This window comes from Onychostruthus taczanowskii, unplaced genomic scaffold, assembly GCF_017590055.1.
Source record: "Onychostruthus taczanowskii isolate IOZ18803 unplaced genomic scaffold, ASM1759005v1 scaffold1, whole genome shotgun sequence".
Taxonomy (NCBI): domain Eukaryota; kingdom Metazoa; phylum Chordata; class Aves; order Passeriformes; family Passeridae; genus Onychostruthus; species Onychostruthus taczanowskii.
Genome location: NW_024496525.1, coordinates 23,403,334 through 23,417,384, shown reverse-complemented (window position 1 = coordinate 23,417,384; position 14,051 = coordinate 23,403,334). Strand labels below are relative to the sequence as shown.

General features: G+C 38.8%; 1 protein-coding gene across 1 annotated transcript in view; it reads left to right on the top strand.

The window, feature by feature from the left end:
* KCNK10 (potassium two pore domain channel subfamily K member 10) overlaps positions 1-14,051 on the top strand; it is a 54,656-nt gene that overhangs the window by 27,344 nt on the left and 13,261 nt on the right. The window contains exons 3-4 of the mRNA XM_041399090.1: positions 5,687-5,804; positions 8,497-8,657. Coding sequence (XP_041255024.1) covers positions 5,687-5,804; positions 8,497-8,657 — 279 coding nt within the window. The remainder of the gene's footprint in view (positions 1-5,686; positions 5,805-8,496; positions 8,658-14,051) is intronic.

Below are 14,051 nucleotides of genomic sequence, written 5' to 3'. Positions count from 1 at the left end.
AATGGCTATGGCAATCCATTAGAGCTAGACTGCAAGCTGAAAAGGAAGCAGAGCTGGAAATAAGCTAGTCAGGATTTACTGCCTAATTATGTTAGTAAGAATTCATATTTTGGATAGGCACTTTGGATTAGTGTTCTGAACCAGTTTTACCCTGAAGGTAAGTAAGAAAGGGAACATCTTGGAGAGATGTGTCATTTTGCTGCTGCTTACTTGGTTCATTAGTGTCATGAGCCAGCTTTTCTTTCCAGGCTCTTTTCATGTAAAAGGAAAATAATTTTCATGTGCTAGAAGAAAACTCTAGATAGAGGAGGCAAAAAATAGTACTCTGAATTCACTATGGAGAAGACTTGCATGTTGCTGAAGACAAGAAAACACTATTTGAACTGTGAAGAAAAACAGTGGTGTCTGATTGTTGAACCTACCTGTGCCTCTGGAGGTTATCTTGTCCCAGCTTCCCTTCTGCCCTATCTTTATTTTATCCTATTCGTCCTAAAAGGATAGGGAAGAAGGATTCAGATGTCTTGGGTCCTGTCCTAGTTGGTGCAGGCACCCTGGTCTGTAGTGTCAATCCAGGACTGCTCCAGCTGTGTAGGAGACACACTGAGTTCCAGATGCTTCAAAAGTCTGCAGCTGTCTTGTAGCTATGCTGCTTCCAGAACTTAGCTGACGTTTTTAGCAGGGAGCTAAACCTTTTGGACTTAGTTGTCTGTGCATATCCCTTGTTAAATGCTGTAAGTCTGTCCTCAGACACAGTGCATGCATGGCTATCAAATCACTCTAAGTGTAGGTAGATCACTGCTATGCTGATTGGTTCTTAAAGTCCTTTGTGGGATAGGTAGAAATATTTAAGAAATGAGCTTTGAAAGTTATTACTTTTGATTAAACCAGAAGTAAAATGCTGGCTTTAGTCTTTAGAAAATTGTTGTGGGAAAGTGAATAAATGTGAATTTATAATGAGGGTCCCTAATCACTCTATAAGGGGTGGTGAGAATAAGTAGAGAATTAGGAAGCATATAAAAAGTTATTAAAGAATTAGTTATTAAAAGCTGTTTGCTAATGAGAAGCATCCTAATAATCCTAATTGAGACATATCAGAGCATGAAAGGCAATTGAAGCAACTCTTTGTATGTTTGATAGGAATTTGCTTGGAAAAAGAACTGTAGAGGGAGATAATTATTGGATTAGAATGATCTGTGAAGAGGAATTAATAGAGCTAGGCATAAAAAGGACAAGAATTTTCTTTTCTTATCAAATTCCTTGATAACACATAGGGTAGGTACATCTTTGACTGTCTCATCACTTGAGAGGGATATTACTCTTATCCTTGAAAAAGATTTTTTTCTTCTTCATACTTGGGATCTTACTGGAGAAATTGCAGAAACATGAACAAATGAACCAGATAAAAACCTTTCTTCATGGAGAAACCAGAAGCAGTCTGGTTTGCTTCTCTCTCCTCATCAGCTGCACTGGCTTCCAGCTATCTTGTTGCTTGTGTAAGTGGAGATGATAAGGTGTACTTCAGACTGAGCTGCAGTTTGGTTTCACTCTCTTTGGGAATACAGGATTCAGTTGTCCCAGTATCACCACAAATTCAGGGCTTCTGCTCTGGGATTTGAATTCAGTCCCATGCAGACTGTTATATATGAAAAATGAAAAACAGCCAATTTTAATAAAAATAAAAAAATGAAATTTATTTCACGACCGTAATACAGTCTTGACAGCCATCAACCAAATTGGACAGCGTACCACCCCCGGGAGGTGATACGGGTGAACGTGAGATTGGTCTAGCTAGTACCAATTCTACCCCGTCCACACTGGCTACTCCGAGGCAGCAGTTCTTATACAGTTTATTTCGCCCGCGGCAGGATGTCTTTGTTTCTTTCTGAGTTCTTCATATTCAAGTTGGTTTCTTTCTCTGGCTTGGGCTGCACAAAGCCTCCGTCCGGGAGGCTCCGATTCCTGGAATCTGGCATTCAGATGGAAGGTGTTGATGGCCCTGGTCATCTCAGGCATCTTGTCTGGGCCATCATCGCTTGGGCGTCACTGCGTGCAGGCCCTTGTGAATGCCCATCTCCTGTGCAGCCAAAGTTTCCTTCGAATGCAAATGTGGTGGTGCCTCCCTGTCCATCTGCCGCGGTTTCGCCATCCTGGGGAAGAATCTCACCCCCGCCTTGTACACCGGTAGCTTATTTTATACAAATATATTTTGATACACCTTTTATTCCCACGAATTACTACCCATATCTATAACACAGACCATGTCACCAGACCATGTCTTTTTTCTTACAGAAGGACTATACTGTGTTGATACCAAAGGGGCTGAGAGTAAAACACACATCTGTGCAATGATGGGGAGAAAACCAGAAAGCTGTGATCAAAATACATGTTTTAAAAACAAGTAATATCAAGTACTTTTTTTTACTTCAGTAGTTTTGCCATTGTCTTCACTCCTACCTGTTGGCTTTAGCATGCATCCATTACCTGAACATCCAGAAAGACAATTTCTGCCCTTTGAGGTATTTCAAATTATTGCCTTCCCTGAAATGGGTGGCATTTCAAAATAAAAAATTACCATGGGTTGGTAGTCATTCAGTAAAGAAGATTGCACATTCACTTTATAAACTATACTGAAAAAATACTGTGTACTTGTATACTGTGCTTGTAGCTCCTCTGGTGAAGGAAAAAGATTGGGAAAGGAGCAAATGTGAAACAGCTTTGGGTACTTTCATGACAATATTTCAACATCATCAACAATATTTCCACTATAAAAGTAGCTGAAGCTACTAGTTTAAAATGTCTTTAATATGTGAGGCTTGTTAACACAGTGTTTAGCACTCTGGAAATTAGCTTTTTTCCTACTCTGAGATAACCTGAGGATGCCTCTCTTCAGGTCATTGCTGCAAAGCCCAGCTGAAGTTTCAGATGGGAAACTTGTAAAATTTCATGGTCTGCGTGAACTGGGAGAGTCTTGCCAGTAATAGTATCATTGTTTAAATTTTGTGTCAGTTTCCATCTAGCAGGATGGTTCTGTGTAGGTGGACTTGTGGTGGTAGTAGTAAGGCATCCTTTTCTCATGCATGAGCTGAAATTGGTTGTTTAAGTGCTGTTAGCTGCAGGCTGCTGGCTGCTTTTTTTTGCTGCTCTCTTTTTGTTCTCCATCGCTGCATGCAAAATACAACGTATTAAAAGACAGCATTGGAATAGTTGGATATTTATAAATGAATGATGTCAGTGAAAATTTAAAGAAAAAAAAGAATTTTTTTTCTGGATGAGAAGGGAGTCTGAGAATCTCAAAGCTATCTAAGGCAACGGGATACTCCTTCACTTCAGGGGTTCCTGCTTGGCCCTGAAAGACTTGCTAAACTGTGTAAACTCAAGTGTGATTTAAGTGTAATTAACTTGCTGACATTCACACACTCAAGGGGAGGGCAGACAGCATTCCTTGGCAGAAGTAACCAGGGTAGCTGACAGTGTGTCATGGCCTATTTAAACGGGCAACCTGTCTGTTATGCTGATTTATGCTGCACTGCATAAACCAACAAATGATCTCTTCTTTCACACCACCTGCAATATGCCAGCAGCTGGTACAGAAGCCCTTTCAAAGGTTTTGATCCAAAACACATCCTTTCTCTATATCCCTATTTCTTGAGGTATGGACATGTGCTGGGGAGCCCTGGCTTTCTGCCCACATGAAATGAAACTGGTTCAGGCTGGAGCTTGCTCATGCTATAGTTTCACTATCAGCTTATCCTGGCATGTAGTAGGTTACTTTTAAAAAGGTGTCCCATGCCGATCACTTTAGATGTAGCTGTCTCTGTTCTTGCCCATATGCCTCTTCTCCCACTCCTTTCCCTTTTGTGAGGCAATGTGATGAATAACTAAAAGCTGGGAAGCAGATCAGCTGAAACATGGTCAGGCTAAAAAAGCAGTAGAGGAACATTTATGACCATGAAGTGAGTTGGAAATATAAGCAAAAAATGAGTGAGAAAAATGGAAGTGGAAGAAAGAATGTGATAAATAAACCATTGGTGGAAAAGATTAACAAGGAGGAAAGTGTATCCTGAAGGTTAGGGAGAGAAGCAGTGTTAAATGGATGTTTATAAGTCAGTGCTAAACCCATAAGAGAATGTGAGGTTTTAGAGAAGATTAAGAGAGAACTTTTAGACATGACCAGATAAGAAGTGGGGCAATGGTAAAATAGAATGACTAACCTTGCTTTGCACATGGACTGTATAGGAAAAGGTGAAATAGAAAACCACCATGACAATTCATAAATCATAGGGAAAAGATAACTAGCTAAAGAAATGCAATAAGAAAAGTAAAATATGTGTTGATAGGTGGGAATTCCATGTAGAACAGAGCCAAAGAAAAAGAGAATGCAAGAGGTAGCATTTTGCTTCACTTGTTGAGCCCAGCAATAAGTTCACTGAAACTACCAAGGCTAAAGATTGGTGGCAATATTTAGGAGGAGGAGCAAATAACAGAAAGAGAAGAAGGTCTGGTGGTAGTGTGAGCAGCTGATAACAGCAACATAAAGTGAGGCTGGAGCAGAATGTGAGACAAGAAAAGCACTGGAAATACTAGGAGTCAGAAAAAGAGGATCTTGGTTTCTCTGTAGTGATTTTATGGAAATTAGACTTGGGAACGTTTGGAAGGGAGAAAGGCAGACATTTCTGGTTCTGTTCAAGAATGAGATCTGAATTTCTCTATGATGAAGAATAGCTTGTGTGAGATCTAAAAGCAACTTGAAAATATATGCTGAAGGGCATCTCAAAAGTCAACTTAGAGCAATTCAGGTGAGTATACCAGATGCTGATGAGAGATTTATTTCTGTACTTTGTAGGCTGATGTGTTCAGCTTCCTTTGGACTGTAAGGCTGCAATGAATAGTGAATGTGTATGTCCCCGTGATACAATACAGTGCATTTTTAGAAATTCCCAACAAACATTCAGGAGGCTGATATGTCTGCCTGCTTTGATTCAGTATTATGTGGGACACAGGACAGTGACCAGGAAGTAGTATAGCTATCTCAGCTTCTATCCAGAATATACACCATTCAAGCATGTCTGGGAGTCTCTGTATCATGTTGTATTTGTGGATATGAGATCATGTGTAGTGTGGCAACTGGGAAGTTTGAGCTGATCACAAAGTTTATTTATCATGTTTCCATAGATATTTTATTTATTAATTTCAAACAGGGTATATATATATGCCATATTTTTTCTTTTGATAGCATAAAATATAAATTACTTAATCAATTACTGATTGTCTTGGAATTTAATTCCTTGGCTGACTAGCTTCAGTTGATTTCACATTTGTATTTACTACCTTTCTAGCTGCTTCTAACAAGAGCTGTTCCCAATGAGGAATTTTTCCTTTGGCAGTAGTCACTACAGGAACAATATTTATGGATAAATTTGTGGTGTTAGTCCTTTACTTCTCAATTGCTTTGTATCTTTTGCCATTTGTTTATGCATGGTATCTTTCTTCCACCTTAATGGATATTCAGTTCAGTTGTATGTTCAATTTATGTGTACAGAAGAGGCTACTATACTATGAGCACATATTAAAAACTTAAATTGAAGCTGTTTCCACGGTCCTAGAAATGTCCCTTTGGAGCATATACCAACTAGCATAGGATACAGTAAGGCATGCATGATGCTGATTCTTTGTATTTTCTTTGCAGCATGCTGTTGATGCTGATAATGCAGGAGTCAGTCCCGTTGGAAATTCCTCTAACAGCAGCAGTCACTGGGACCTTGGAGGTGCCTTTTTCTTTGCTGGAACAGTCATCACTACTATAGGTATATTTATTGTTTATTTTTTAAAAAGACACAGTCACACTGAGACATAGATAATGAAATAAATTTGAGGAAGGTAGGCAACAAAGAAATAAAGTAGCTGAACTGTATTTCTCTGTTAGCAGAAGATATGACTCCAGCATGTGTCAAGGGCACTGAGTCTTTGGGTAAGTGTCAGAAGCTGTCTACATAATTAGGGTAGAATAGCAATGATAAGCTGAAAACAGGTAATACTCATGCAGGCTTTATAACCCTGTTCTTGATGCAGATTGAAGCAATCTACAAGCAATTGCTTGAGAAGAAGCAATTATTTTCATATCTTCCTCTTTTCCATAACTGGAAATAGATTCTCATAACTATTACATCCTTTTAAAAATTTTTACTTGCTTTCATACTAACAATTGGAAGGAATTACACAAATGATATATTGTATAAAAAAAACCCCTTCTTTTTCTTTCTAGAATTCATGGCCTTGATTATTGACACATTTCTCTGTATTAAATGAAGAGTATACTGAACTGCACCATTCACTTTTCTTGAATCACTAATTTTAATAATTATTCAGGCACTTATCATCTCTCTCCCCATGCATTGTGTCCAATATATTCAGTATTTGATCTCTCAGTGTAGGTCTTAGATATGCTAAGGGTTTCAATCTCTCCTCTCTAAGCCAGTTTCTCTCCTGAAGAATGTTCAACAAGCTTGGATTTCAGAAGACAGTCTGAAGGAAAAAGAAAATAAATCAACAGCACTGTTGATATAGTTAATCTTCAGACAATTATACAGTAGTTTTATAATTTTAAGATTGATTTCAGTGCTGTCATAATAATTAGATCAAGAGGTCTAATTATTTGGAAATCACTGGCAAATAGTTGATTTTTATTTTCATTTTCTATGAGTATTGTTCTGCTTTAATTATTGTACAAAGTGCTTCTTCACATTACAGCTGTGCTGCATGCACTGGTGACTGTACAGACAAATGACTTGAGAATCACACAACCCTTCAATAAAGTATGATAATCTGACTAAATTCTGTAGGATTTTTATGCAGGTAATACAATAACAAAAAAAAAACTTGTGGCAGTTAAAAACTTGCTGTGGTGATAATTTCTAACAGCAGAGTCTGTGCCTTTGGCTCTGCCTTTACTGTAAGAGTGAGGGGGAAAAAGTGATTGTATAGAGTGTACAATCTGCATTCCTCTATATTAAGCTACATTACCATGTAATTTTGATGGTAGCATAAAACCAGAGTGTGGCAAGAAAGAAAAGTTTTCTGATTCATATGTAAGGACCATCCCCCCCCCCCCCCCCCCCCCCCCCCTTAATATTTGTTTACTCAATAGACCCAAGTGCAAAGCTTTTCAATTACTCATTAAATAAATGCCACTATGTGGGCATAGTTCATGCAGGCATATTCATTGACATCTGCTATTTAAATAACTTATTGAAAAGACCGTATATTTTTGCCCATATTTGTTGTAAATTCTCCATGCATTAGATTTTTATAGGCTGCATAAAGTCTGTGTATTTTGTCAGGGCATGAAAATGGATGCTTTATTGATGCCCTAAATTTTAGCTTTCATATTTTCCAGGTTCTGTACTACATTAGTATGTAACTCTGAACTTCATATAAAGTGTTATCAAGTTCTCACAGTCCAGTTAGACAAAACAATCCTTTTCCAGCCCAAGAACCAAGGATACCATTGCAGCTTCAGGCCCAAAAAGTAAAAACAATGGCAAATTGAGAAGAGCAATCTGAGAGGATGGGACTTCATAACCTGAAGCTGTAATTGGACAATTAACCCACATATGTAAATGGACCCAGACTTAGTAGGAAAACTCATGATTTGGGGTCCATCTTATGTGTAGCCTTGGCTGTGCTCTTGTACTGCCCAAGGTGTATCCTTTGAAGGCCTTTTAATAAATACCTACTTTATTCCTTTAACACTGTCTAGCCTCTGTTCTAGACAGCCTATCAAGGCATCTTTATTGCAACAGTGATTTGTGATTATGTGATAATTTTTAATATTTAAGTAATTATGTATGGTTAAACTCAAAATATCTATGGCATTTCAATTAAAATAGCTGATCTTAAATAAAAAGGTGGAAATATTACTGTCACAATTCTTGGGTTTTTTTCTCTTTAACATTTTAACAGAAATACCATACTGGAGTCATAATGCTTTACTGAAAAAAGAATTCAAGGGCAGATTTGCATGGTGTGGGTACAGTTTGGAGCCTGCAGTGTAACTAGTCAGTATGATGAGGGGATGAGGAAAGTATGAGCTAACCACTGAAAATGAGCCTTGTCCACTGAAAATGAGCCTTGTCAGTGAATCACACTCCTGTCAGGAAACCATTGGCACAGGCCAAGAGGAGCAACAGCATGCAGGCACCAGGGCAGCATGGAGAGTTGTTTGTGCCATGGCATCAGCTAGATCAATTAAGCAATCAGCAATTTTAGAAAGGCAGAATCTACAGAAAATATGGGTAACTGAGGCTTCCAGAAAAATGGAATATTTGAGGGTGGCTTACCCAGGAAATTACATCATGCCATTGCAAGTCTATAAATAGGAATTATAGCTGGAACGAAGGTAGTATGCCTGCAGGAAGAGCAGTTTTTAAAACTGATTAGTTTGTTTTCTAAAAAGCCATGTATAGGTTCTGAGAGTCTGACAATTGTTTTTCTCCTCAGGGTATGGGAAGATTGCCCCATGCACTGTTGGTGGCAAGGTTTTCTGCATCTTGTATGCCCTATTTGGGATTCCACTGTTTGGCTTCTTGCTGGCTGGGATTGGAGACCAACTTGGAACCATCTTTGGGAAGGGTATTGCAAGGGTGGAAAAGGTTTTCAGAGTAAGTCCACTAACAGTTTTTTGCTTGTGTTGTATAGCCTGCTCTTAATTTTGTTGTTATTACCTGCAGCATTTTAGATATGTTGGATGCCATGAAACATTCACATGTTGAGATGATAGTTAATGTCTGTAAGGATCTCTGTTGTCAGTGGAGAGAAACAGACTTCTCTAGATGATGACACAGGGGTTACAGGTCAGACTGAATCTCCTTATTGAGGGTATTGCTGGGGAATGTATCTCCTAAGTTAGCTTCCTTACAAGGAATTGCTGTAAAACAGTCTTCAAAACACCACAAGTTGCTTTAGATTTTTACATCTATTCACTGAAAATGGAGAGAAGGTAATGGTTCCCTGAAGGAACAGGGATGTGGAGTAGGTCCTGACTACGTAACTGATATAGCCTGGAAGGAAAGCAGGAAAGCAGGGTTGCTGTTGTGAATGTGAACCTGGGAAGAGAGATGGTTGAGTGATATGCCTTCATTGCAGGGTGACAGATGTGTTGGAGTAGATCTGCAGCTCTGCTACAAAAACTGCTGTAAAGCCACTGGCTGAAATCATAATCATTCTGAAATCACAATCATTCTCTGCCCTGCCTACCCTGAAGACATCCTACCCTGAATTTTTGTGTAGACTTCCTCATGTGTAGTTTCCCTTTATGTTGCCAGTACCCTCTAGTTCTGAGTCTGAATTGCTGTAAGCAGTTCTTTCACAAGGAGTGCCGCAGACCTGGCAAATGCTGTTTTGCTAACTTGCTAATGGTTCACTTCAGGGATTCTCTCTTTGAGGCAGAACTTCTAGAGGTGACCTGTGTATACTTTCCTTGGAAGTGGCATAACTGAAGGTAAGTCTTTCCAGGGATGGAGTGGATGAGAAGCTGCCCAAGCTGGTTAGTTTAATAGACATCTGTTTCTAAAACATTCCCACAGATCAGAGCAAATTGGTTGTAACTCTTTTTGGAAGGAAATAATTAAGTATTAGACTGAAGAATGAGCACTTTCCATTTTGATTAAATGACTTTTAGGTGTCCCAGACCACACATAAATAGTATATCAGAATAAATGTAGAAAAGTGACTAGTGATGATGGGTGAGTAAGCATGTACTTGCCTGTCTGGAGAGCACTTCAAAAGGTTTATATTTTCATTTAATGAAAATAATCTTATTGAAAAGTGTCTCAGGTCAGTTTGGCAAAAATGCAACTAAGATCCCTAATTTATTTTTTGTCTACCTTTTTATTACACCTGCTTCACTTCAGTGGACTCTCAGAACATTCCAGCCAGCTTCTGCCCAAGAAAAATGACAATCTTGAAGTCATTATATAGATTGAGAGTCAGAAAATCTTTGATTATCAGCTGAGTGTTGTATTTCTGAGTGACATGGACAAGACCATTAAACTGTTGGTATGATAGTTTATGATTAAAATAATCAGAGAATCACAGAATAACTGGGGCTGGAAGGGAGATCATCTAGTCCAGCCTCCCTGCTAAAGCATAATACATACTTGAAGTATTTTATCTTAAAATACTTCAAGTATGTATGAATGCTGATACTAATGTTTCATCCAGATTATAGCCATTTGGCACATAATGTGAGTTCTTTTGGTATTCAAAGTATTCCTTCATTTTCTTGAGTCAATGCAGTTGCTTGTTGCTTATAGCCATCCAAGGTATTTTTTTTCCTCCTTGATATTTTGTCAGCTTCCAAAGGCATTTAGAGATTGTGACTTTCTTGTTTAGCTAAGATGTGCATTTATTCCTTTTATTTTGATTTTCATAAATCCTTTGCATTCCATTATATCTATTATTTTGTGATTTGGTGAAAAGGGTTATACATAATTTCCTTCATTACTCTTACTAATGAGTTTCAGCTATTTGAAATATTTCTGATAGAGTTTACAATTTATGTGCATCTTAGTAAATAGTCTTAATACCAGTGGTTTCACTTTAGGTGATTATTTAACATTTGGCATATGCAGAATAGAATAATCACTATAATTTTAATAATTGTGTACTTTATTATCACATTATATTTACATTGTTAGGCTTCATAAATGTTTGTACCTAACCAGATGAAGCCTCAAGTAGAGTAACAGTTCTTGATTTAATGCTGAGCACTGAGCAAATTTTAATTCAATGTGTAACTCTTGTTTCTTATTTTGTAACTGACTCCCTAATGAACTGAAATTCAGCATATTTGTGGGTGTAAAACAACCTGTTAACACCTGTAAAGAGATGACAAAAAAATTAGGAGAGTAGTTATCAAGAAACTAAAAGGAACAAACATAGGCTAAAAAGACACTGAAAAACATAATAAAATGTTGGGTGGTGTGCCTGACAAATCTTCTGGGGGTAGCTGAGAAGTCACTGAGTGTATCAGTGCTCTAGATAGAGTACAAACTAGCTGCCTGTATTATTTGTCCTCATAGACAATTCGGGACAGTCCAGTTTCTTGTGGAAAGAATGGGAAGAAACTTAGCATGTGTATAATGCATCAAATTTCCATGTTCACATACCTCAGCACTCTGCTGTATGTATCTTGTTGCCTCTGTTTATTCACTCTTATGAGTGTTGCAGGGCTGGAGTCAGGGCAGCGAGAGTTCTGGAAATCCTTGCAACTTTGTCGTTGTCTGTACAGGTTGAAGGGACTTGAGGGCACCTTGGTCTTGCATCGTGGTTAGGATCATTTTTGAAGCTAGGTAAGATGCAGTATGGCATGTGGGAAGGAGAGGAAGAATTTTCTGTTGTCACCGCAGTCCTTTCACCCAAAGCATTTCCCTAAAGGGTCTCTTGCTCCATCCAACAGTGTATCTGTGAGCATGGAGCCCATGCCACACCAGGGACAGCTTGCCTCTGGCATTCCTCAGCATATCTGGAAAGATGAAAGGAGGATTCCTCCCAGAGGACTTATGCTAGTGCATTTCTGCTGCCTCTGACATGACCTGTGCAGAGCCCCACCAACCCTACCTTAATTAACACCACAAATTGGACCTTAGGAATCCCACATTTAGCTACTGCAGTAATCAGCATTCTGTGGGAATTTTAAGAACAATTTGAACTACATAAAGTGAGAAAGAGATCTGCTCTTATCAAGTACACACTACCCCAACAGTACTGACAGAATATTTCAGCAGAGGAGCTGGGCGCATGCCACCACTCATCTTCTAATCCAAAATGTTACCATTATTTCAGTGTGTAACCAGCCAGGAAAACAACTACTTATTTATGAGTAAGTAGGGCTGGAGGTACTTCATTGCAAAATAATGCTTTGTAAAAAATAGAAATTTTCATGTATCATTTTAGGAAACGGAGGCACTGGCAGGATGATGCTATCCCAAACACCATGCATTGAATAGTTTATGCCATCTGTCCTACTGGAATGATTATATTTGGTACAAGTAAATAAGTATCAACCAGGTCAGAGATGTAAAGCAAAACATCCCCCACAAAAGCCCTGTCTTCTCAGCTCCTGGTTATTCCTGTATGTTCCACATTCAATAATCTAGGGCAGAACCTGGGTCCCAGTCTGTTTTTACATGCATGCAAATGTGATTCCCCAGAAAATGAATATGTACAAGGCCAGACACAACAGAAATGAAACATGCAATTTAAGGTGACATAATGCAATAAAAGTGGTATTTATATCTTTCACAAGTTGTTCATAAGATCCCTCATGTATGTATGTTTCTATAATAAACAGTAGAACAAAGCCCCATTCTCTTGGCATGCTCTGTACACACAGTGTCTGCAAGCATCTAAAGATAGAAAGCACTCCATAGGCAGAGTACACTGTCACAGAACACAGCAGCTGCCATTATAATGAGTTAAATATAGGCTAATTTGGATAGACTTTTTTCAAAACTTGAACGAGTGTTTAGGTTCTCATCAGAAGTAGGTGGGCTTAGCATAACCTAAATGATCTTCACTTATCTTGCACTTTAGTACAGATGCAGGAATTCAGCCTGGGCACAATGAGTTTCTGAGAGCATTCCAGGATTTCCTGGCTTCTGAGGTGAGGCCACCGTGAGCAGTTCCTGGGCTTGTTTACTGCTTTCACCCCTCTGGTTCCCAGCAGGACAGAGAGGACAGGTCTGGCAACACATCTGCTAGACTGTGAACTGCAGTACTGGGATGTGAGCAAGCAGCCAGAGACATGAGTGGTGGCAAGGCTGCACCACTGAAAACACACTGCTTTGTGCAGAAAGGCAATGCCTCTGTAAGCAACTTGTGCTTCACTGAGCCAGGGACTTGTCAGAACAGCCACTTCTGCTACTTGACTTTCAGGTTTTCAGCTCAGAGAACATGTTTTGGTCTAGTTCTCAGAGACATGCTATGAAAGTGGTCTACACTTAATATTTTTCTGAAAGATAACAGTACACATCACCTAACCTTGGAATTGTCCTAGGAAAAGTACTTCTTAATTGGCTGATAGGGATGGGGCTGGTGTAGTCCCACTGAACTGGTGGAAAGATGTCTTTTATTTTTTAAATATAGTGTTATTCACTGTGACTTTCTGTAAGGAAAAAGGTAAAATTAAAAAAAAAAAAATCATCACATAACTTCCACATAGTAACTGTCTGATGCAGTGATCTATCTGCCATCTGCTGGCATCCTGTCTATGAACAGACCTGTCAGGACAGGGTGTGAAATTCAACCTACTGTTGCACATTCACAGTATTATTCCAAAATTATACAAGGCTTATGTGCTGAAAGTTCAGGGTTCAGACCTCAGCCAAACAATTTGCTGAGTCATTTCCACAAAAAAAAAAAAAAAAAAAAAAAAAGGCAAAAAATACAAAAAAATCAGTGATTAGAATGGTGATTTACAAAGCCAAAACAAATGCACGTAAACAATCTCAGCTCATGATCTGTTCTTTTGCCTGTCACATCTTAAAGGTCCTTCTAAGAGTCACATTTCCCTGAGTATGGTTAAAATAGGGGTGCTTGTAGGCTTGATGGTGAGGGTTGTGACTTCATTACAGGTGGCGACTTCATCAACTAGAGCCAAATTTGTCTCTGAATTCTGTTTTAGGTTAAACCACTGTATTGAATATGTTTGGTTTAGTTTTTGGATCACTTACCCCTGTGGCTGCATTTCTCTTCACAAAGAAAAGCAAGGCACAATTCTTCCCAAGGATTTCTGAGATTCATATTCTCTGAACCTCAGAGAAAGGAAAACAATTATTATCTTATTTGCTGTGCCTGTGTTTGTGCAAAAGTGGGATGCGATATGGAGATTGTCTACCCAAAGTGATGGTGTTTTGTTTCTTTGGCCTGTCAGGGCCAAGTGTGTGTGTGTGTCAGGACTGTCGGCTGACAGTCATGAGAGGAGTGCTTGGCAGGTTCAGTTTAGATGTAATGTAATATAGTGTAATACAATATAGAATAATATAGTAGAATAA